Genomic DNA, 25,098 nt, shown 5'->3' with positions numbered 1-25,098 from the left:
AGCAGCGTGCGTACGGCCTCCCGGGGAGGACTCGGGGCGGACGGAGGGAAGGCCCGCCGTCCCCTCCAGACCCACATTTTCATCGTGGTAGATTGGCAGCGAGTTTAACGTTTCACAGACATTCAGCAAGGTCTGTGGTTCCAGAAATAGCAAACGAGTTAAGGGAGACTCTTTGAACAATATACAGAAGTGTTTCGTGCTCAGGCTGTGGTTAGAAATACTGAACAGTCGCCGCTCGTAATGTTTACGGGTTATTACTGGGCTTGCTTTGTCACTTGCTTTTGTGCCTGTGCTCCCTTGTGATTTAAATACTTCATGGCAGACCTAGGTGCAAACATCTTTACCTGAGTCGCAGTGAGATGTTCAGGGGCACCTGTTCCAAGTGGTCCGATGCTCTCCAAAAGTCCCGTTCTGCAGAACAGACATCGGAGAGAAGTCACGTAGAAACGATCTTCGCTGTGAGAATTTACAGCTTTAAAATCCTTTTTCTCTACCAAGCCAGGGCATAACTTCCATTAGAAACATTTGCAAACCGATGCTATGAGAAAAATGGAAAACCAGTCAAGATATGTGTAACCAATTTTGTTTGGGTTTTCCTCCCTTTGTAATGTAAGTTATTACAGCATTTTAGACAAGTATTTTTAAACCAAAAATATCACCTTCATTTTAAAATGGGTCAAGATACAACATATCTTACTTAATTTCTTCTCCTTCTCCCTAGTAATCTGAAGGTCAGTTGAAGGTTTTGCTGCAAAGAGATTAGATTAGGGGTGTCACTATTTTGTAAAGAGCAACATTTGAAACATTGTGGACAGCTCAAAATAACTTGAAGATTAATCCTTGCTCTCACTTGAAAACAGTCCCATACCCAGAAAGACTCAACGAAAAAAAGTTAAAAGTCTGGAGCTTGAAATCTGGTCAGAAAGAATGCTGCAGAAGACTTGAGAGGAAGAAGAGCATTTCTTCAAAAAATGTAAACTGAAATCATCAGTCATACCTACTGACTCTCTGTACTTGTATTGCTGCGTCCCTTGTGGGTTATATCAAGTGAAATCAAAGCAGACTGCCCTCCCACTCAGGGGCACGATGTGTCTGATGATTTGGGGCATTTTTTGCAGTCCTCGTTGCAGATCCTCACCAACTATATTCTACAGCTCTGGGTTGTTCTAAGAAAAGGAGAGATCAACAACGCGGCCATCGTTCAGATAATAATTAAGATTCTACATATTTATCTTGGCAGCATTTCCCCAAGTTCCTGGGGGTCCATGTCCTTGACATCACAAGTGTATTCAGATCACCTTCTATCTCCAGCATACTTACCCTTTGGCTCAGAATTCACATTACTATGAAAATAGTACCTGGCAGAATCACTTTTAGTATTTTAATTTCAAGGTTAATCCCTTTTGATAGGAATAATAAATACATTTCATGCATTTTAATTGGATTATTTTTAAAACACAACTATCTTCAAGTTACAGTTTGTTCAGGAGTTGTAATTTAATAAATATACACTGCATTTTTAGGCATTTGTCTCTAAACATGTCGTAGCTTGTATTTTTTTGTGGACTTGAATTCCAAGTAGATTTTTATGGCTAAAAAGTAACAATATGAATTTGAACCATCTTTACGCTTCCGATTCACAACAGCTGTTCATAATAAAATAGGGAGGGTTCCTGCGGTCCTAAACAGCTTCCCCTTCAGTCTAACAGATGTTCTGCCATGAGCTGGTAGTGCACACGTGGTCTGTTCAATGTGCCCAGATAAGGTTTGTGTGGCCTCGATTACCAGTGATTCAAAGGGCTGATGTATAAGCACAAGTTGGTCAAATTATTGACTTTCCTTGTGTACTGAAACCTACATTTCTTCATCATCCTGTAACCTCTGCCAGCTGTGAGCTTTTGAAAGTGGTAAGAAAGTTTCATTTTGTAACTGTGTGCAGCAGGTTGTTTTTCAAGCCGAAGGAAGAACAGTTGTCCTTGCACACAAGCTAGCTAGTGAACAGCTTTGTTTGAACACGTGCTTTGTATTCTGACTTTTAATTGAACGTTCTTTGTATTTCAGTCTCCAAGCCAGCACCTTACTGGGAAGGAACAGCAGTCATTAATGGAGAGTTTAAAGAGCTGAAATTAACAGATTATGAAGGAAAATACCTTGTCTTCTTCTTCTATCCTCTTGACTTGTAAGTAAGACCCCTGTAGGCATACCAAGACCGCGTGCAGCTACGCTAGACTTGTAATTCATTAATTTTTCTCTTTTTTGAGGTCTTGTTTTTTTGTTTGGTCACGGTTTGGGGGAGAAGAAAGGAGCGACAGAAGAAAATATATTCTTTGCATTTGTGTTTTTATCATGCTTGGTAAAATTGTAACACAATCTTTGTCCTAATAAGCATGTCTACTGATTTGTATCTCCACACAAAAAAGTAACTTTCAGTCTGTAGTACCCAGTCAGGCAACCTTTACGTTCTGTATGATGCTGCTGCAAACAGAATACACCATCCCATCTATATTTTCCAGAGTGTATGTAGGACATTAAGAGATGGCGTTTTCCCTTTAAGTTCTTCCCATAACGTCCTAAGAACATCTAACATTACCCTCCTTTATTTAGAATGCAGTAACTTCACTGGTTGAGTGTAAACACCTCAGCTTTCTACCAGACAATCCCATTCTTTTCCACAAAATGAAGAGGACAGAGATGCATCACTACCTTAACATTATACAGGAAAGAACATGGCTTTTGGCCCTGAGCTTCGAGGCCCTAGAAATTGATCTTTATCACTTTGTTTCTTCTGTAGTGGAAAAAGTTCAAGTAAAAATAGTTAAAATTTGCAGACATGCAGGGTAACAAGAAATTCTAGTATGTTCCTCTGAAAAAACTTGGCATGTTGTGCTTAAATGCAGCCATTTAATATTCATAAAGTCTAAAAGAAAGTAATTGTAAAAACACTTGTATCCCAATTGTCAGCTAACTGTAGGTTTATAATCTTCTTCAGTAATAAACCATTTGTAGCTAAGCTAGAGTCTGAGGCTGGGAGATTTGTCAGGCAGCATTTTGGTTAAATACTTGAAGAAGCAATAAAAAATAAGTAAAAGCTGAAATCATTTATGATAAATCCACCATTTTAAGTTAAACAGAATTTACTGGATGTCTCCTGAAATTTTGTCTCTATCTTGTTTTAAATTATCTAGTACATTTGTATGTCCAACTGAGATAATCGCCTTCAGTGACAGAATTGAAGAATTCAGAGCAATAAATACCGAAGTAGTAGCATGTTCTGTGGACTCAAAGTTCACTCACTTAGCATGGTATGTATCTGATCCTTGTCTTTTGCTAAAAAATATTCATGGGTCCATCTTAGCTGAAGAACTGCATCCCCAGATTTGTAGCCTACAAAGGTATATCATAATGTGTAAAAGCATGATACTATTGATCCAGATGTTTAAAATATTTTTCAGTGGTAAAAATTTTTAACCCTAGTGTGTGAAAGTACCTTTATCTTTGAAGCTTGTTTAATATATACTGCTTGAAATATACCATGTCTCAGCCCAAAAAATATTTCAAATACAAAAGAAAAAAAGAGATAAGGATGCAAGTATCTGTAAACGCGTTACACTGTCCCAGTTCATGAGCACATTGGTATAAAGCGAATATGACTGATAAGAAAGAGGTCACTATTAATAGTTGTGGCCAAAAAACTGCAAAAGATCTACTGAACTTTTGCTCGAGCCATAAATAGTATTCATCTCCCGTGTGTTGCAGAACAAGAAAAACGTCACTTGCACTAAATCCTTCTGTGTGTACTGTTCTGGCGTGTGACTTTTAACTTTGTGTAGAGAATATAAATCTTTGTGAGAAATACATCTGTATCTCATTTCTTTCAAAGGATTAATACTCCTCGAAAACAAGGGGGACTTGGACCTATGAAGATTCCGCTTCTTTCAGATTTGACACACCAAATTTCAAAGGATTATGGTGTATATCTGGAAGACCAAGGGCATACACTTAGGTATTTCACTTTGTTACAGTTCATTTTGTTCTGCTGGAGTAGTACTTAACTACTTTATATCTAAAGAAGCATTTGAAATTTTTCTTTGAGACCAGTTTTTACTTGGGAATTCATGCTGAGAGACAAAATATATATTGAGGAACACAAAAAATTAGCCATAATGAGTCAGAACGGGGTGGAGGTTAATATCCTGTTTAACAGCAGCCATCAGCAGATACCTAGGGCAGGGCAACCACGCAGAATGCCCCAGAATTGCAGTTACTCAGGGAACTCCCAAGTCCAAGTGGAGTCGAGTCTAAGGGTAACCAATGGCCTCAAGAGAGACATCTTTCATAAACTTGATTAGTTGCTTTTGGGATCCCTGTAACGTCATAGCATCTGCAACATCCCCTGGCAGAGGCCTGCCAAAGCTTAGTTTTATGTTCTGCAAAGAACTATCCTTTTTTGGTTTTAACTTGCCATCAGCTTGTGTCATCTGATACCCCAGGTAAAGAATAGTAGGTTGGTAGTATTCTAAGGTGGTGGGTATTGTATGGTGTTTGCAGAGATCAAATTCTTCCCACCCAACAGACATAAAATAGTGTGTAAACACAACCCTGTAATTAGTTCTGTTTCCTAACACGCACAAAAAAATGTTTTCACAGAGGCCTTTTCATTATTGATGATAAGAGAATCCTTCGACAGATCACGATGAATGACCTTCCTGTTGGGAGATCGGTGGATGAAACGCTTCGTTTAGTACAAGCATTCCAATACACGGACAAACACGGAGAAGGTGCTCTTTTAAATACTTTCATGTTGAAGATTGTTTTACTTAGACTGGAAGCTGTATTTGTAGCTTTTTGGAAGGAAGGTGCTCAGCAGCATTAGAGACTAGCCTCATGCAGTGAGTGAAGTGGTTTGATTGCCCTGCTACAAGAGTCTGCGGTCCTGGCACCTCCATAGGTTGTTTCTAGTGTAGTAATTCACATTTTGCTTCACACCCGTGAGAATCAAGAGCACAAAGCATTCCTTAGTCTGAATTAAGGCATTGTGTGCCACCTGTCACAAGCATGAATCTGTACAAAATATGAGGCCATGAAGAATCGGGCCCAATATTTCAGTACATTTTGGCATACTAAAATAATTGAGATGCAGGCCATCCTTGTCCTGTGTCATTCACTGAGGATCTGTGACAAGTAATTGAGAGTGCTTTATGTCAAGGCACATGGTGATACTGTGAAAGTTAGACCGCCATTACTCGTGTTTTCTTTGCAAGTGCAATGTGATCATCTTCCCCTGACAAAGAAGCTTTCACTGGCTTCAGATCATTACTTTGTCTCAAGAATTCATAACCCCCAGTTCAAGCACAGGGTGAACTTTTCACATTTCTTTAACTAACGTGTTTAAATAAACACATTCGTTGTTCTAAAGATTTGTTTAAATATTAATACACATGTTCAGCAGCTTAACTTCCATTTCAACTCAATTTCACCTGGCATTTGAAAGTACCTTTATCTGAAGGTACAAGTCATTATTACGCTCCGCTGTACAGATTTAAAAAGATAAATGCTGATACTTAGGCTACGCACATTTGACTACAGAAATTTAACCTCTCTTACTTAGTTACAAAGCTGTCTTATGGAATATTGATCTGCAGTGTGTTTCCAGAGTACCACGGTTTTTTTCCAGCTGTACGTGGAATCTCACCAGCTTTTGCATGAATGCTGAGGAGAGCCTCCCTAGACGCCTTCTTGGATTCTTTGCACAGAACAGGAAAAAAAGTTCTCCACAATTCCTGATTGCATTTGTGGTATTTTGCCTGAGAGTATGCCTTAAAGCAGCGTAATATGGCACACCTCATTGGGCTAAAGCCTCAGAGGGAGAGCTCTGAGCATGTAAGAGCTTCACTCCAGAATGTGCAGCTGTACAGGTGGTCACAGGGCTCTCAGCCACGCTGCATGCTAACCGCATGCTATAATCCCTGGACTCCTGAGCAAGGCTTCAAATAAAATCACTCAGTCTCTTGTGGAATCTCTGAACTGATTTCTTTGCTAAAAAATTCCCCCTAGCATTGGTTTTAAAGAAAGAAAGGTAGGTCTCTGTGTGCTCACCTAAATTTTATCATGAAACTTTTGTTTCTACTAGAATAGGTGTTCATTCTCAGATACTGCTTTGCCAGTACTTTGTCTAGAAGGGCACGAGAATTAAACCAAGGCATAGACACCCATCCAGAGATACGCAGTTTCCAGTTAACAGAAGTGGTAGGTGGTATCGGGTATAAACGACACCATCCCACGTATATAGAAAACTGCGTATTTAATAGTTGCAGATATTTACATGTGACACTTGTGTGCTGTTTTACTTCCAAGTTCAGAAAGAGAATGTTAAGTCCACAAAAGTAAGTGTGTGTAAAAATACTATTACTAACTTTGTCTCTTTTTTTTTTTTCCCAGTTTGCCCTGCTGGTTGGAAACCTGGCAGTGAAACAGTAAGTCACCGTTTATATTTAAAGGCATGTACTACTAGAAAACACTCAGTCATCATTTCCACTAAAGCCACATCCAAAGTCTTCGCAACTTTCAACGAGACGATATGAGTAAACTCACATTATTACAGTTACAGCTTTTGGATTACTACTGATTTCATGAGGAGCTCGTTTCCCTCACACTAGACATGTTCCGGTTGTTTCAAATTCCCTGTGTATGAACAAAACTCTCTTGAGCGGCAATGAGTTTGTGATCAAAAACTTCTTTTCCTGTTAACACCTGCTGAGAGGAAGTTGGAAACTGTTGAGTTTGTCCTATCTTCTGTTATTTGTCCATATAAATTCTTTGCCCTGTCGCGTCTTACTGTGGATCCCAGGTTCCCCGGCTGCCGCAGTATCTGACAGAGCCCGTGTGCCACTATCAGAACTCCAGCAGAGAGCACTGCTTTGCTGCGCAGTAGCTCTTCCTCCTTTGTTACTACTCGCCTACATGTGACTACAAGCAGAAGAGCTAGGGTTGGGATTAACACCCACTGAACTCCTTTGTGTTCTCTGGGCTTGGACCAAGCCTCAGCAGAATAATGAAACTTTCACTAGAGGTCTGAGCCGCCTAGTTCAGATGAGATCACTGTCATTTATTTGAGCATGTGGCTTTCTTCTGAACCATCTGGTGATGACAGAGCATTGTTGTTTAAGAGCTGTCTCGACAAAAAGCAGGTCCCAGCAGCCTCTAAGCAGAGTAGCGAGCATTTTAATTGATAGTAAAAACAGTGGAATGTTAAACCATGTTTCTTTGCTGGATGTGAAAACTTCCCAGGATGACTTGAGGCTAGCAGTCACCCCTCTCCAGCTAGCAGAAGACTGTCTTAGTGGGGGAAGCTGGATATTAAGACTGTAAAATGAAAGAGGCTGGCCTAACAGACATATTTTGGCACTGAAACGTTCTGCCCTCCGTAACCATGGATTACCTAAATAATACGACATTAACATATTTTCTAAAAAACAGTCTTACAATGCTGAGATTAACAGCTCCAATGCTGCCAATTTAAAGATCTAAAACCATACATAAGCATTCTCTTTATCCTCCGTGCAAAAGATGCAGATAATTTAAATAGCAGAGTAGTTCCAAAAGACATTCTCGAAGATGTAGCCGTGCCTTCTAAATGTGTTTGATTTAATTAGATCAAACCAGAGGAAGCCATGAGAGTGTGGTGGCCAAGGGAAGAACTGTAAGTAAATTCTAAGACTCTGGATTACAGGCGTTAATTTATTAAAGTATCTCGGGTTTGGGGCAAACAACATAGAAGTATGTGCTCCCAACTGTCAAAATTCTTCCTTTGGTAGGCTGCACTCTCTCTTCCCCCAGTTAGTTAAATCTTTCTGCTTATTGCTGTTAGGTACCTTTAGAGGTAAACAGCAATCTAGTATCAAGTCAACTGATAAATTACGCTTCAGTGTTGCTTGGGGGTTGGCCTTAGCATCGTATTGTGAAATACTATGCTGTTCTGGTTTTATAGTTTGTTGTGTTTGCGTGGCTTTGTTTTTAGACTAACATTTTCATTTTCTTTCTTGCACAGATAATTCCAGATCCAGCTGGAAAACTGAAGTATTTTGATAAACTAAACTGAGGCTCGCTTCTGTTGAATTACATAGGTCACATCCAACTGGATTTTTGCCAATAAAATTTAGTTAATTTTGTTACTTTCATGAGTTTGACCAATATGTAACTGCAGCAGACCATTAAAGGTCTTGTTGCTTAAACAGGAGTCTAACCTGTGTGAAGCATGGGTACCTCATTAGTTATCAGAGAATATTCTCGTGAAACACGTTCTCCCTGTAAGTCTTGTTTAGATGCTTGGTTCTCCCAAAATCTGCTTCTCCTAGCATCTCGGGCTTAGATTCATGACTTTTGCTATTGATAGATTACTTAATTTCTGCGAAAGTCTTGTCTGCTTGGTCACATTCTAGGAGCTACAGCTAGAAAAGAGCCACCTGGTTACAGTACATTAGTCTGTAGTCCAGAGGCAATAGCAGCTAACCCAAAAGCCAGAAATGAAGTTACAGATGCTGATTTAAATTTCCAGTCTGTCCAAAGCTGGAAAACATTTTTAAACTACTAATAACACATCCTACGCTACGCAAATCAGTACAACTGCACTGAAAAAAATACAGCTCTGCCAGTTCATGTGGTTCAAGAGCTGAACCAGTAATTTTTTCCACACTTGTATTTCTAGTGTGTGTGCTGATAAGGTCAATAACATTTCACACAGTCCGAATTTTTCCCTGGCCCTACACTGTTAACAGAGGTACATAGTTGTTAGTGTCCTGTGCTGATCCACTCGTTAACCGTGGCTCCTAGTTTTAAGGGAGTCATTGCGGTCTTTCCCAAGATTGGTGTTGACATATCTGGTGACCATCAGAAACTCTTGTGGCTCACGTACATGAATTTCTTCTTTCAAGGGGAAAAAAGAACATCTCCATGTAAGACTTGTGTGCGCTGGAGATCTCTTGCTTAAGAATGTCTTCTCTTGCTCCTTTCCACCTTTCCCTCTTTTTAACGTGGTGTTCTGGAGTCTGTGCAACTGGAAAAATGGCACCTAAAGTCAGTGTCAGCCCTTCACCAGGGTCATCCTTGAAAAGGCCACAGAGAAGGCTTCCTCCCTGCTCCAGTCCAGCACCGCTAGGTTATTACTCTTGGTTGGATCCCACGCTCGTGAGAACTTGCTTCCCCTTCCCCCACCAGACCATACCATTCCCTTCCCTATACCCAGACGCTTCAGTACAGTTCTGCAGAACTAGACCGGCAGTTGCATTCTGACTGTAAAGTTACCTGATTTTGTAGACTTTGGTAAGTATCGAGCGGCTCTCCGGATTAGTCACTGCAGACAGAGAGCAGAAGCGCCTGCTTGACTTTTGCTTCAGCTCTGATAGAAGTAACACCTAAGTGCGTGCCTAGGGCAGAGGGAACCGTGGCCGGAGCAAGCAGAGCTCCACCGAGCCCCAGCCCCCCTCCTGCCCCATCCCTGCGAGGCCTGGGGAAAGGAGGAGCTCCTGATCCCATCCAGAGGGTAATGGAGGCACAGCGGGACCGACGCCAAGCGCCAAAGGCTGGCAATGTGCTGCTCCAGCCCACGTGATCTCAGACCAGAGGGCAGCATGTAGAGAGGCGGTTTCTCACATTACTAGGCTGCAAATCAGCCGCTTGAATTTCACTCGGCATCTTGTTTACAGCCTGTATCAACCCTGAAACACCAAAAACATCATCAACACAGAGAACATTCAAGTAACTCCAAGCAACCGCAGCGTGACGAATGCAGGCCCAGCTATTACATGGATATTCATAAGCAGCCCGAGGCACAAACCAAACCTAACACTCGTGTCTGCCTTAGAAATAGTGCTTGTGCCCTCTTCTGCAGCGGCTTTGCCTGCCTCTCCAGCCGGGTCGCTCTCCTTCACACCTAAAGCTCTCCCAGCAGCAAAAACCTCTGTGGCACTAAGCCAGCAAATGATAAAGACAGAGATGAGTTATCACCCGCGCGTTGAACACGCTCCATCCAGCCCACGGCTCCAGGCGGAGCCAGGCGAGTAGCGAGTTGCAGCAACAAAACCACAGGTTGTATCGCTGTAGCACATACAGCAGCAACAGCATCAAACAAAAGCAGATGTCGAAAGCTGAGCCGAGAAAAGAAAACAGGACTGCAACACTTACTGACCGAAGAAAACTGAGGCCATCTGCACACTTTGAACATTGCAGATTTAGGTCCACAGCAGTGTAGCCGTGCCAAATTTGAAGGCCCCAGCCTTCTAAACACATGTGGTAAGGAACGGGCTAAGGAATTACTTCTTTTTAAAAGCAATTCAATAGGAATAAAAAGTCTTAGGGAAATAGTCCTTAAGCAAAGACCTGAGTCGCTATGTCACATTACATATTTGAAATGAAAGATTATTTCTATGGAAAGAGAGAATAGTGTTTCACAGAGATTCGGATATGCTGGAAGGAAAAGACTGGGCAAAAAAATGCAAAAGTGCTGGTGTTTGAGGGGGAGAAGTGAGAGATTGGGGGGGGGCAGGAGACAAAGGCAGATCCTCAGTTACACACCGCCTCCAGGAAAAAGGGAAACCGAAGGACAGAAGATGAGATCCCTGAATAGAAGAGTAACATCGGAAACTCGGCGGGGGGCGAGGAGGGAGAAACACCGAAGTCTGTGGGTTTGGGATCATAAGGGTTTGCAGATGTGCAAGACAAATGGCAAGCTGAGGATCTGGCTTATCGCTACCTACTAAAGCTACTGCCGTCCTCTTGCTCTACTATCGAGAACTTGTTTTCAGCATGCCTTGGGATAACGTGTACCATTTAATGTCATCAGCTGATTTTTGTACTACCCTCCATCATACAACAGCCTGATGAGCAGCCCTACAGCTTCCCTGGCTGGTTGTTCCCCCGGCTGCAGGGAGAAGTCGAGGAAGGAGTGACAGAAAGCAGGACTAGAAACTAACGATACATGAACAGAGCAAATAAAGCTCTTGAAAGTACAAGGCCCTATTCTGAACGGATGTTTCCTAGAAGAATCATGCTCTCTGACCTTCGTACACATACTATATATACACCTGATAAACGCAGTGAAATAGCAATGAATTGATAACGCAACTTTAAGGATGGTGCTGTGATAGCTATTTCAGAGGCCCACGTGGCTGTTTAATTCTTTCTATTATATAATCAGCATGTGGAGGGTTTGAGATCTTCCAGCAAAACCATCAAGAAAAAATTAATTTCAAAATCAGAGTCTAGTAGTACCAGTATCTCAGATAGGGTTATCCAGCAGGCAAAGGATTTAAAAGGTTTGCTTTGCCCTTCTGTGTTTTGATTAACAGACTGCTGCCTAGCTCTGGTCTCAAAGTCTGCCTCTTATATTAAGTACATATAAAATATGTCTGAGCTGAAGGACAGTTACTGGGAGACTAAGCAACACTGGAGTACTTTAGTATCACGTATGGTTTGCAGTTGACGAAGATAAAATATAGGCAGCTTCAATTAAACAGCTGAAGTTGATTCCGACTCCTTAGTGACAAAGAAGTGCTGAGGCAGTACAGAAACCCACTCCTCTTCCACATGCACGTCACTAATTCTTGCCTAGTGCTTGGATTAGGGATTGCCATGGCCTTGTTGGCATACCTGGAAACGTCTTATGCACAGGTGTAGGAGCAAAATCTTCAGATAAGCACAAGCAGGACAAAAATTAAAATCCTAATTATTTTTTAGGCAACAAATAAAAAGTGACATCATCTTCTGAAAGGAGGAAGATCCACCAGCAAACTTCACTGAAGTCCACATTGCGATGGACATCCTTAGCACTGCTTGAAATATGACCCTTTCAAATGTTGGCGCAGAGTCTAAGAACCTGATTTCCAGCTGCCGGTTTGAAAACGGTGATCCACATCATGGCAACCTCAGAGGAATTCAGGTAGACTGGGCAGTGCCACCTGCAATGGTCTCTCACAAAACAGGAACCGAACGAACGACACAGTGGTCTGTTCTTCCAGTACTCTTCACCTGAGGTTTGAAATAGGGGAAGAATTAAATCTCACACAGCTCTGCTTCCCAAACCCTGGGATGTATTCATGGGCCTCTCTTGGAAGTGCATGAAACGCAGATGCACAGAACTGCCACTGTGAACTTGTCTTTTCAACAGAAAAAGCAAAGAGTTCCTGCAAAGCAAGTAATAACTAGGAATGAGACGCTCTGCCTTCAACTTCCACTGCTGTTTCAGGCAAGCCTCTCACTCGCCTTGACCGCTATCTCAACGGTTAAAGAGAAACTTTATACACCAGTGAGGTCTGCAGGTGCAAGCCAACTCTCCAAGCAGAAAAGATTTAGCTGCGGTAGGAACTTCCGTGACAACCCCACCATCACCGCCTTTGGGACGGGTACTCCAGCAAGCCTACCTCACTGAACAACACCCGCAGATGCTGCCCCACCGCCCCCGGATGCTCTGAAAAAGTTCTGCCTCCCAAGGCAGCCAGCCCTGCCTCTCCTGCGGTGCAGAGCCCAGGCACTAGCCTACTTGCGACGCCTGGAAGAAGAAACTCGCTTTTAGCAGCATTTAATTCTGGAGATGACCCCCTCGTAGGCTCCCCACCAGCCTGGCCAACACAAAGGACCCGGGGGACTGGCCCCTGCTGCGGGACTGCACCTGAATTTTCTGCTGAACAGTTACCAGGTAAAGTAAAGAAGCGACGCTGTGAGCAGGGACCAGAACCCCTACCACTGGCCTTTCTGAGTGCCCCAAGCACCAGTCCCCCAGAGCCACGCTCCCCTCCTCCAGAAGCCTCCCATTTCTGCTAGGTAACAGAAGACAAGAGTAAGGAGCAGCCAATGCCCAGAAGCGCCTGCAGCCTCGTGGATAGGAGGCCTGCAGGGACAAGGATCCCCTCCTGTCAGGGCAAGTGCTCCAGTGTATTTTCTATGCAGGTATCGTCATCCAACTACACCTTCCACAAAAGCAGTCTCCAGTTTCTCTTTCACGAAAGCTGAATATTTACCCTTTTGTTTTCCTGTTAGCTAGTGCCTAGCCCGTGAAGAAATAATCTCTCCCACACCTAGTTAAAAACGCATTCAGAGGAGGACCAGCAATCAAACAAACCCGTCACCGGACAAAGGCTGGACTGAACGTGCAGTAAAACCAATTAAGCACGCAGAAAGTTTAGAGCACGTTTCTGAACTGTACCCTCACTCAGTGGCCCATGCTGTACCAGCTCCAGCAAGCTTCTTCCCAGGATGCTGTACACCACGACATGGCTGCAAAGGAATCGTGCATATTTAAGAAGGGCTACCAGAAGCTGTTACAGTAAGTTTGAGTAATTTTTTTTTTTTTAAACACAGAAAAATAAAAACATTTAAAAGAAAGCGCTTTTTCAGGCACTGAGCTCAGCCCGTCCCACAGAAATCTCCTTTTATATCACTAGTAACTACCGAGAGGGTTAGGGGAGGCAATCCAGCTGCCACAGACTTTCTCCTCCTCGCTGTACTCCAAGATGCGATGGGCACAGAAACATTTACTTCCCACTACAGAGCCACTGCCAATTACAGAGATAGGTTCGCTATAAATAAAAGGACTTTCTACCAACACCTTTAGGCTTGTGCGGTAATGGTTAGTCACTTACAGCAGTGACAGGTTGGTCATTAAGTTGCAATATAAACTCAACATTAATTACTATGTTAAAATATTTTAATTCTGAGTCTGAGATCTGAGAACAATTTTATCTCGCACACAAAGGTACACAGCGACGTGCATATATCTTGAACGAAGATACATTTAGCCTATTATCAGAGAGGGCGACAATTTGGAGTTACCTTCTCCGAGTAAAAAAATATGCGAGCACATATTCTGTGTCTTTCTCTTTATTACTATATATGTTTTATATTGTTACATATGTATATATATACACACACACATTCTGTATGACTGTACGTACATTTCTATAACTACTGTGATTGCGGTACATGATTAAGTTATGAACTTTGAAAACACACCATTTCTTCTAAGCATCTTCATTTGTGGGATTCATTTTCTTCGCTGTGTCCAGAGGTTTTGATGTCACACTTTGCTCCCTACTCTATTACCTCTTTTTCTGCTCTCCAATCCCTTCCCGAAGGCTGAATTTAGAAGTTATGATAAATTCAACTTAAATACAGCTGAAAAGGCAGTAGAGGAAGAACTTGGTACCCCCTTAACTTACTAATGTTATACAAAAGTGGCCCAGGTAGGACCACCGGGTCAATGATAAAAACCTGCAGGTAGTCAGGAGTAATACATAGTTCTGAAATAGATCCCTCCACTTCCTGCCTTCTTACTGATTTTTTAATAGCCAATAGTGATCCGTGCAGCGAGGGGGGAAGGAGCTGGGACAGAATTTCAGTTCTTTATTTGTGTGGTCAGTCAAGTATATTCAGTTTCTAAGGAGTTTTAAAAAGGAGAAAAACAGAAAATACAATACATATCCACAGTGTCATAACCATTAAAGAAAAAGATTATAACATCATACAGCTGAATCAGCACTGAAGCGTGGCTGAAGAGAGAAACTCTATGTAAGGAACCAAGAGCTTAGTGTCACTGCCACGCATCAATCTGATCCGGATCAGGCAACACCCCTGTGCCTCCACTGGAAAGCGATCTAACTTAGAAATACAGGCAGCCAAATCCTAGAAAGGAAAGGCTGGTGTGTAACGTGCTGGTTATTACAATGCTCGCTCTCCTGACATGAACAGCAGTCAGCTGTCAGGAGCCACGGACTTCATGCTATCCTAGCACCAAAGGAACCTGGTCCTCATTGTGAATTTCTCAAACTCTCTTACTCAGAAATAAAATTTCGACGTGCTGCTTTATTTTATCAACTTGTTTCATGCAACTGTGCCGAATCACATCATTTCTACTTGCTGCTTCCTGATTTCAAAAGATTTTAAACCTAGCAGGGAAGCTGGAGTCTATTCTCGTGTATCATATAAGACATCATATTTCATCCATTTAACCTACCATTGGGCCCAACTACTCCTCTTTGGGTGTCTTGATCAGACAGGGTATCAGTCTTGATTTGAAGGTATCAGAGGTCCAATTTTGTGCCTGTGACTAATCATCCTCACTGCTAAAAGCTGATGCCTCCCATCCGCTCACCTTCCTAATTTCAGGATGTTGGGCTTTATCTGCCCGATATCGGAGACTATTAAAACTTTCTCCACTACATCAGAAGCACTTCAGTATCAAGTACTTTCTTCCTGTTACTTATATGCCATAGTTATGTCCACCTTGGTGTCCCCTCCGTGGTGGGGAATTACTCTGTCCTTTACAGGTAAATTTGACAACCTTTAAAGCTGTGCAATACTCATTTCATTACAGCCTTACCAAGGAACCAGAGAAATAATCCAGCTGAGGAGACTGTGCTCTAGCTGTACCACCCCCCAGTGGGATAAAAATCCTCCCACCATTCAGCAGCTGACTTGGGAGCTGGTCAAGACAGATTCTCTAGACCCCTAAGTCCAGCATCAAACATAACCATTACCATTTTGGCAGCATTTTACCTTTCCTGCTCCCACGCCCTAACAAACCAAAACGTTCTGCTCTAAAACGCCATTTCCCAGTCCCACTCGATCTCACCAATCAGATCTCTACTCTACAGGCCATGAGAAATAATTCATTAAGGAACTCACTTACAGCTATATCTTAAAAAAAAAAAAAAAAAATCAGAAGAGGCTGGCAAGGACTGGCTGTACGCAAACAGAATGCCAGAAGAGACCATCTGGCCACCTCATCTCATTGCAATAATCAGTTTCCTGCCAAGGGAACATGAAACCATCCACAACAGGAGCTGCAACAACCCTGTAAAATCCCAGCTGATGGGAAACACCTGCTTTACGTTGTGCACACCCTAGTAACTTCTGAGCTTATGCTGCTGCCCAGATGCATGTGTCCTCATTAAAAAAAAAAATAAGACCCTAAACCTAATTTACACAAGAATGTAGGTCAAATGGCTTCGTCTGTGTGTATCTACTTATTGCACATATTTTTCTGGTAGAACTTCTATCCCTTATCAGGGAAACACAAAGGAGAGCTACTAAGGGAAAGAAGGCAGATGGTGACAAGACAGCAAAGGTCGTAATGAGATCTCTCAAAGCAGACAGAGAGAAGCGATCTAAAGCTTAAGACTGTATTTTTTCAGCCTTTTTTCCTAGCATCAGCATGTAAAAGTAGATTTCAACAAATCCTAGTAGCAGAGAACAAAAAATCCAAATACATGCAAATACATAAATAGCACTAATAACGTATTTTTTGTTGCGGGGTCTGGGTTTGGTCTGGGGTTTTGTTTTGTTTTGGGGTGGGTGCTTTTTAGTATTGCAAGCACCTGTCTGTTAGCCATGTCTGGTGACAACTCTTTCCAAGACAGCGTGCTGCTACGCTGCTGACGCAGCATTCAGTGCGTGTCAGATTTCTCTCATGACTGCAGCAAAGTGTCGCTTCCCATCTAAATACAACATGGATTCTGAAATAAGGTGGAGAAAAGAGAGAACCACGTTAGTAACTTAGTATCAATACTGGGCAACTACACAGAACGGTAAGATTAAGAAGCAATCCACACAGCCAAAGCATAAAATAAATGTGGTTTGCCATGAAATCCTGTTAAATTCTTCAAATGCCAATAGTTCACCTACTAAAATGACCAACGTTCCAACCAAAGCCATCTTGTCTACAGAGTTATGATGACAATGCATTAATTGGATACTTGCCTCCGTAAGTTTTGGGGACAACCCGTGGGACCTCATTTTCTGATATAAATGTAAAATGGAAGATATTGGTTGTCTGGTGCTCCCTGGTATCTGCATCATAAACCTCACTGTGTACTCGAACCTGGATGTAGTTTTTTTCTGTGTAACAGACCTACACATTAAGGTAAGAGTTATAGTTCATAATTTATCACTGGCGTTGAAAAACTGTAACAGACTTCATTGCACTGTTTAACAAGAAAAGTCACACGCTCGCATAATGCACTGTTCATTACCAGTGATTAACAGTGACTACAACAAAGATAAGTTTTTCTCCTTTTCAACAAGAAATCAACTCCTACCTGTCCAGAAAGCAGTAATAAGGATCCAACCTCAACTGGCCTCTGAAACATGATATCGTCAACGGATACGATAAAAGGTCTGGAACCCCTGAGCAAGAAAAAGAGAAATTTCTTCTCAAGAATAACAAGGGTGTTTGGAGAAATTTAAAATATTTCATTGTCAGCCCTTTAATGAAGCGTTACTAGAAAATAGATCTCTCTCTTAAACACAGGCCACAGGAAGTGCTAAAGAATTATGTCATCACCCAAGACAAAAATAACTGGAGGAAACCTCTCACACGCATAAAAATACACGTTCTCTAAGGATACATTATTGCATCATTATTGTATCTTATGACTTACACTTGCTAGGCAATCTTCATGCCATCATTGCTTAGGCCTCAGTTTTCCAAACACTGACATAAAATACTTCACTTTCTATCAGGCTGTGCATGCTCCATTAAACTTACGCATAGATCTTTGCTGGGTGATGACCTCAGTCACATTTTCTAAGCACAAGCAGTTACCAGAAGTTGTTCAGAAACCATTCCTCTTGTGTACGGAATGAAAAGATGTAATATTGATTTGATAGAATGTCTATTTTATATGGTTAGAAAGAAAACGTATCTTCAAAAGTCAATCTCAATAGCTTGGCAAGATAAAAGAAAACAGAAAAAGGATGTGTTTTCTATCTTGACATGTAATGCTTAAAAACCCAGCTCCAAGGAGCAAGATGCAAATTTCTTCGTAAATACAACAGATGCTCTAAGGAACGTAGTGCTGTGCACTAATAGTGCAAGATTCTACTAGACACCTAGGTCTTTTCTACTCAGATTGTCATTAGGTTGGTTAGCGTGGCTTCCCGACATATATATATGGGCACAGTGCTCTGGATTATATAAATATTGCAGGTCTTCAGCTCACCCATAGCTGCAAGCAGTTGCCCATCCCAGTTCAAATGCCTTTCTCATGAGAAAACCCCCAAAGATCCTATTGAAGATGTTCCGCTCCTGTATGTAGAAACAAAAAATCAAACTGCTACATTACACATAGTCTTTTCAAAGCATTGTGTTGAAGTCTGCAGTTCAGTTCACAGTTTTTAACAGAACTTCCAGCATCTGAATGCTGGAAAAAGCACTACTGAAATATATATGCAAAAGTCCAAATGGCTGAAGCAACTTTACTTAATAGGAGCTCATCCGACTCATTGGACAACAGAAGATAAAAACTAAAAATTGCGTCAGCAACCAGAAGCCCAACTTAAACACTTTGCAAAGGAATTTCTTTACACAAAATGAATAGTCTGGTAAGAAAACAAAGTAATTTAAAATCTTCTATTTTGAAACGGCAATTCATACAGATAATAGGAAAATGGCAAAAGAAACTGAGATCTAAACACATTGCAAGGACTGCAGAACTGAAACAAAATAATGGATTGACTAGTCTTACAAGACAATTCATAAGTAACTGTTTCTGTAATTCATTAATATTTTTCAAAATACCTGAGGATGGCAAATCTGTAGGCCTTTTAGCTTTGCATCTTCCATCCACACTGAATTGGGTGGCAATTTACGACTCCGGAAACTTACTGTCCTTTGGAAGAGACAATAAACTTTACAGCCCACATTAGCAGAATTCAGCAAGTCAAAAATGCACAAATAGCAAATGCAGACACACACTAAAAAAAAAAAAAACCACCACCACCAAAAAATCCCCAAAACCCAGAAATGCTATCACTAAAAGCTGTTCCAACTGACCTTGAAGCCTTATCTAAAGTGGTACTTTGATTTGTTACTGCAATAAGCCTACGCTCCTGATCTTCCAAAAACTTCTGCTAATGTTCAAGCTTATGTGAATGAACAAGCTTGAGAAAGGTACATGAAAGAAAAGATGAATCACAACCACAAAGCACACACTTTGTCAGAATAGCCTTACTCTGTTTTTTAAGTCATAATATGAATTAAAAGCACACGATGAGCTAACAGAGTAATTCAACATCAAACATGCAGACGGTTTGAGGTTTTCAAATCCAGACAGAATGTGTACAAAATACATCTGCTAATTTTAAGGAAAAGCATGTCGCACTTTGGTAAACAGCTTTGAAAATAACAATTGTATAATGTTAGTAAGTTAAAGAAATTATAAATTATCCACAAATACAACACTGCACTAACGTCATTAGGCATTGTTCTATCACCATTGGCACCGGACAATTTCACACAAATCTCAAGTATAAGAGAAGTACGCCAACAACAGTCTCCCTCAAATAATGCTGTCAGGTATTATATTTAAAACACATTGCAAGGTTACCTGGTCAAAATATGGCCAATTCCTGCCCTCAGTTTTTTCCTAGACATCATGGCAGAAAACTCTTAGATTGTGCAAGTCACACAGCTGCAAAACCCTTCCATTCCCTTATTTGGTTAAACATCATCAACCTTTTTCCTCAAGATTACTCCTAACAGCTTGCTCAGAAGCTCTTTGTGCTTACACTGCCACTATCACCACCTTGGCATAGCTAACACTCCTTAACGACGGAAGACTCTTTTAAGAGATGCATATGTCACATTAAAGTGTTTTTACACACATTACCTGTGTTTCAAATAAAATGCCACAGAATTTAAATGGTGAAATGGGAAAACAAAATGTGTGCATTTATTCCAGACTACCCTCTTACAAGCACCCACTCAAAAGGCACATTACTTCTCTCTCTCATAAGACTTCAGCTCTCCTCCACCCCTCCCCTTCTTGCCTTGTGTCCAACGTATTAAGGAATATGTCATGAACAATGTTTCTTTCTTCTGCAGTGGGAGCCATTTTCAGTAAGGAAGCAGTGCTGAAATCAACCCTCTTCAGCTTGTTCACTAAACATTAAAAAAAAAAAATCATATTAGAGTTCAAAGAAAAATTTGGCTTGGCTCTGAAGATTTTAACCTGGAATCAGCTGTCTCCTTTTTTCTTTTCCCCCCTGTAAGTTAAAAGCTGTAACTTCACAATCCCACAGATTCAAACAGAAATTTGGATTTCAGAATTGACTGCATCAAAGGAAAAATAAGGCAGAAGTTCACTGTTACCTCACCAATGTGGTGAAGACCTTTTATACGTATACTATGATACTCACCCACCACTCCTACAGAAAACTTAAGTACTCCCCTGAAAGTACAGAAAACATATCAAACAAGAAACCCTACAGAACAAACAATCTTCTTCAGGTTTTGCCAATGGTACAAGAATGCAAATTTACGATAGAGCTCATTACCATAGGCCACAATGATTGAAATTTTAGCTTAAAAGATCTTCTGTTCAGTTTATTCAGTCTTTAATGTTTCCCTAATTCTCTGCTTTAAAACTCCAGCTTGAAACAAAAGAAGACAGAGCTACACGCTCCTTCCCCTGCTCTCCCCCCTTCTTTTTCCGAGTTTCTTTCCAAAAGGAACATGGGCACCCAGACAGGTAAGGAGCTGTGATGCACGCAGCAGAGCCACCATGGGGGCAATCAATCAGCCAGAGCATTAGGAAAGCCTGTGCTGCACTCAGGTCTGAAGTGGAGGGAGCACCCTGGAAACAGAGAAGTCTAGGCGGGGTGCAGAGCACATCAGGAGTGCCCTTATCTGTCAGTTTAGCCAAAGCATTTCCAAGAATGTGACAGCAGGCTTTTAAACTCTCTTATACTACTGACACACGAGACGGAACGTAAACCTGATTTTAAACAAATTAGGAGCATTTCTAAACAGCTGAACTTCTGAAGTCTACTTCCTTCCAGCTACTAAGTTGAACCTGAGGCAGATGTGCATACTACCAGGAAGTATGACATACATTCCCCTTGCTTGAAGATTTCTTCTTCCTCAGGCGTCTCAGGAACGACTGGATTAACGAACGCTGGCCTATGGACAGGAATTTTTTTTAAGTTACAAACATTATAAGAATTTGTCCCGTGAATACGTTATAACAGTCTTCCATGTTTGCTTACATACACATTACAAGATGAAAAGACATACACTTCAGGTTACGTGGCAGCTGCCAAGAGAATATCATATTAGCTTTAACTCTGAAGAAGCAGTTACGTGATCCAACCACTATCCAGTATAACTGAGAAAGAGCAAGCAATGCTTCTTAAAGTCTATGCTTCTTAAAGAGCTAAAACTGTACCCACAGATTATAATGAAGTTTATGGGAGTAGAAAGCTGCTTAGAAACTCAGCAAATGAAGATGTGATGATCTAGGATAGTCTAAAAGAGACACACAAAAACTGAACGGTATCATTCCTCCTGGAATAGAAAGAGCACAGTGCCGTAGCTAGCAAGTGTTCTTATAATCTACACGTTCCCATGACAGCCTTATCAACAGCCAAAAGCTGTTTACCACATGTACTACTTATCAAAGAAGATGATATGAGGCTGCCTTGAGTACAAATTTGTGTTTATTTTACTGCACAAATAAGTTTAACCTAATTACAGAACATTTAATTATTTCTTTTCACAAGGCAAGGCAAATGCTTATTTTCCAGAGCCATTCTTCCCTGTAATTTCCAATTATTATTTTTCCAATTATTATTTTTGCTGAACAGTTCACCTCTACCCCAAGCCTTTACTTGGGCTGGTGACAAGAGGCATGCAGAGAGGACCTTTTCGCTTGGAACAAACTGCTCTTTCCTGGTTTGCTAAAGCTCTGGATTTTGGAGACGCACCAACTCATTCTCCCCCTCCTCAGCTCAGGACACATCTACATCAGCTCTCCTGTCCGAGCCCCAGGCTGCTGAGATGCAAGTTTGCTATGGTCCAAAAGCCACACAACCATGTTTCTGTGGCACTATAACCAACCTAACATACCCTGCACCACTCTGAAAGCTTTTTACCTCACATAGAATAAATACCTTCCTTATATGGACGGAATGCTTCTGAAACACAGCTGGCTTCTGGCCAGCTGGCCTGAAGAACAGCCACTGAAGTTTGTATCTATCTGCACAAGTCCATGTAGGCTTGTCCTCAGTCAATCTGCCAGTGTACAATTACATCAGATTTGATGTAATTCTTTTGCAAAATAAGTCCTTAAAATGGGAACCATAAATACAAGGGGTTTTTAAGTGTTTAGTATGTTAATGGGTTCTAAAAAAATCTCATAAATCTGAAGGAAACCAACCTAATAACTACTTCTAACATTATCAGGACTAAATAATTAAGTCAAGCAAAACCCCTTCATTAAATGCAGGCAATTATTTAAACTAGTTAGAAACAGAAAATTGTTTATTACTTTTGCAGGCTATACAAGAAAGAGGCAAGAAATACAACGGATTTTTCTGGTGCTGGAGTCAAACCAAAACTGAAACTGAGCAGCCTGTTAGTTTAACAACTGAGGAATTACAGAGAGTAAAACCAGAAAAATAAGAGTTGGGTTTTTTTTTTTTTAAGTTCTGTGGGAATACTTATCAGTTCCATGTTACTTACATAACCAAGTTTTAGGCTGAGTTATTCTGATGACACTTCCATGTGTCTATTAGGGAATTAATGACATTGTTCACTCAAAGACTATTTAACTGTCGAAACTCAATCTTTTCCGTTTTTATGGCAAGAAGGCAATTAATTCTAACAAGTACTACAATGCCAGTGGGTTTCTAGCAGACTCATTCACTTCTGTGTTCATCAGGCCAGTCATTCAAACACAGGGAAAATCCGTTAAAGAAAAGGGTCAGATCCCAAGACTAACAGCAATTCCCGGTATCATCTGACTGCTGAAACCAGTGCTCTGAAGCTTGCCGCAGGAAAGTAAAACTTGCCAGCAGAAAACATTGACTATGTCATTTATTTAACACCTACGCTATATGGCTTCTACACACACATAGCAAGCTGCCGTGTTTGCTATTTTCACCACAGCAGGAGTCTGCAAACTATTTTCCTGTCCTACAAATTACCGTTTATTCTCTGGATCCCGGGCCACCATGACAAAGGTTGCATCTAACACAGGGCTGTAATCACCATCATGTAGCTAAGAGAGAGAGGAAACAATTATATTTTTAAACTCTAAAATTGTAAACGTGCTTAGCAGGCTATTCAGTTGACATCAACTATGCCGTCACACTGCTAATGTCGTTTGCTTTCGCGTTCCATCATCCCTTCCAAGATCTCTCACAACAGGTCGAAGAGAAGGAAATAACACAAATTAAAACTCTAGCTTCAGGAATTCTGCAATGTAAACATTAAGCAGGGAATGCTTCTTAACTACTACTTTCAGGTGGGAGGGGAGGAAATCAGCACAGGCATTGTAAAAGGACCCACTTACCCTTTATTCTGAGAAATGCCAATACAACGTTTTTTTGTCAATATCAAATTGCCACTAATTGCCAGCACTGCGAGGAGTTCAGACAAAGGTGTAACATTATCTTCTACATCAGAGACTTTACTTAAGGAGACCAACTGAATAAAAAAAATACTTACCTGTTTATCTGAATTATAGCCACTAATACCACTTCAGTGTTTATAGCATATCTTTGTTACTCTAAATAATTAAATAACCGAATTAACGTTTCAGTTAACTAATGAATTGACAGTAAACATTCGATAGAAATGTTAAGGATTTTTAACTGAATTATTAATATTCCTTTTGCTTCCTGCACAGTGTAGCCTAGTTACACCCTTCATTTAATTTATTTTCTATTATTTAGTATTTAATAACTTATTACAAAAATTATGCTACACAGTAGATAAGATGAACACAAGGGATACAATTTAATACTGAATCTGAATACCAACATTAAAATTTATAAATCTATAAAATGCAAAAGTATAAAGAAAATAAAGTTTTTCAAAAGGAGGGTGAAACTTATTTAGGAATGCGCAGAGCACAGCCACCTATTTTTTCTGTAGGAATACTGCATTGCAGTTTAATTACAAAATGCTGGTTAAGAAAAATGCATGTCTTGAAAGAAAGATTAGCAACAGACTATTGGAAGTCATCTTGGTCTTGAAACACTAGGGCTGTCTCAAGCCCTTCAAAAACAGTTATTCTAGAAAATATAACTTAGATTGCTAACGTCATCATCCAGAATTCCCCCTGAAGCACCTCATGCTTGTCATAAGATGGAGAGAAGTCACAGGAACTAACCTGCAGCATGTGCATCTTCACTTCCATTGAGGTCCTCCCAACCCAAGAAACACTGCCTGTGAATTTGATGTCACAGTCTGGATATATAATCCTTTTGCACAAATCTACAAGACAAACATTAGAGGTTACTGGAGACAGATCACTCACATCTAATAATAGAAAGACTGGATTCTCTAAGACCTTTTTGTGTCCTGCAAGTGGCAACACACGCAAAGACAACACAGAAAAGACAGTTGTTGTAAGGGACCACACTGCTAGCCTGCAGTTTCTGCCTTATCAGACTTGTAAAGCCAGAACAGAAGGAGGAAGAAGGCATACGGGTGGCAGACGGATGGCAGACCCACGGAGGTGTTCAGCAGAACACGTCACACAGGCAAGGTCCAACTCCACCAGAACAAACACTGTTCAATAACGAAGCTAAGAAACTCACGTGCCAAAATAAAACCAAACACAGCAGTACAGGAAGCGTGAAAGTTGAAGGGAAATATGAAATGTTGAAAAGCATCTACAAAACCCTCTTCTCTCCTCCCTTCAACAAAAGCCACAGCACTCAGAGTTCAAAGCCAAAACAAGATGAAGTGAACTAAACAGGAGAGGGAAGAAGGTATCCTCAGTAACAACCATGGGAAGGCAGTAGCTGCTGAAAGAGTAAGACAAACAGATGAAACCATTTCTACTGACCAAATTGCCACTTACTGATTTTATCCACCAGAGCTGTAACTATTGATAAGGGAGACCTTGGCTGCATTTCCTGCTTGGTGTGAGTGTAGCAAATAAGAACTGTGGAGAGACCGAAACCGGAGTCAGCTCTTTAACAAAAACTTCAGTGGAGCAGATCAAAGCCATCTTTGTGAAGCATGAGAAGTAGCTGCAAAACACAAACTAAAGTATCATGCTGTAGGAGTGCATGACTTCCACATTTTCATGTACGTAACTC

At 41.0% G+C, this 25,098-nt stretch overlaps 2 protein-coding genes across 5 annotated transcripts in view; one reads left to right on the top strand and one right to left on the bottom strand.

The window, feature by feature from the left end:
* Positions 1–8,172, top strand: part of PRDX4 (peroxiredoxin 4) — a 91,488-nt gene extending 83,316 nt beyond the window's left edge. Inside the window, exons 4-9 of the mRNA XM_009321154.1 lie at positions 2,062–2,179; positions 3,186–3,302; positions 3,881–4,003; positions 4,648–4,778; positions 6,439–6,473; positions 8,048–8,172. Coding sequence (XP_009319429.1) covers positions 2,062–2,179; positions 3,186–3,302; positions 3,881–4,003; positions 4,648–4,778; positions 6,439–6,473; positions 8,048–8,098 — 575 coding nt within the window. The 3' untranslated portion in view covers positions 8,099–8,172. The remainder of the gene's footprint in view (positions 1–2,061; positions 2,180–3,185; positions 3,303–3,880; positions 4,004–4,647; positions 4,779–6,438; positions 6,474–8,047) is intronic.
* Positions 8,173–14,372: 6,200 nt separating this feature from the next.
* Positions 14,373–25,098, bottom strand: part of ACOT9 (acyl-CoA thioesterase 9) — a 21,426-nt gene continuing 10,700 nt past the window's right edge. For 3 of the 4 annotated variants that reach the window (XM_009321129.1, XM_009321131.1, XM_009321130.1), the window contains 10 exons: positions 24,858–24,941; positions 24,162–24,265; positions 22,972–23,045; positions 20,880–20,947; positions 19,816–19,927; positions 18,566–18,656; positions 17,988–18,073; positions 17,085–17,172; positions 16,747–16,897; positions 14,373–16,502 (listed from right to left, as the gene is read on the bottom strand). In XM_009321129.1, the coding sequence (XP_009319404.1) occupies positions 16,444–16,502; positions 16,747–16,897; positions 17,085–17,172; positions 17,988–18,073; positions 18,566–18,656; positions 19,816–19,927; positions 20,880–20,947; positions 22,972–23,045; positions 24,162–24,265; positions 24,858–24,941 (917 nt within the window). In that variant the 3' untranslated portion in view covers positions 14,373–16,443. The remainder of the gene's footprint in view (positions 16,503–16,746; positions 16,898–17,084; positions 17,173–17,987; positions 18,074–18,565; positions 18,657–19,815; positions 19,928–20,879; positions 20,948–22,971; positions 23,046–24,161; positions 24,266–24,857; positions 24,942–25,098) is intronic. The other variant, XM_009321132.1, reaches the window with a different exon arrangement.

Source organism: Pygoscelis adeliae, unplaced genomic scaffold (assembly GCF_000699105.1).
Source record: "Pygoscelis adeliae isolate BGI_AS28 unplaced genomic scaffold, ASM69910v1 Scaffold53, whole genome shotgun sequence".
In the NCBI taxonomy this organism is placed as follows: domain Eukaryota; kingdom Metazoa; phylum Chordata; class Aves; order Sphenisciformes; family Spheniscidae; genus Pygoscelis; species Pygoscelis adeliae.
The sequence above is the reverse complement of the archived record's forward strand: the minus strand, read 5'-3'. Positions and strand labels throughout refer to the sequence as shown.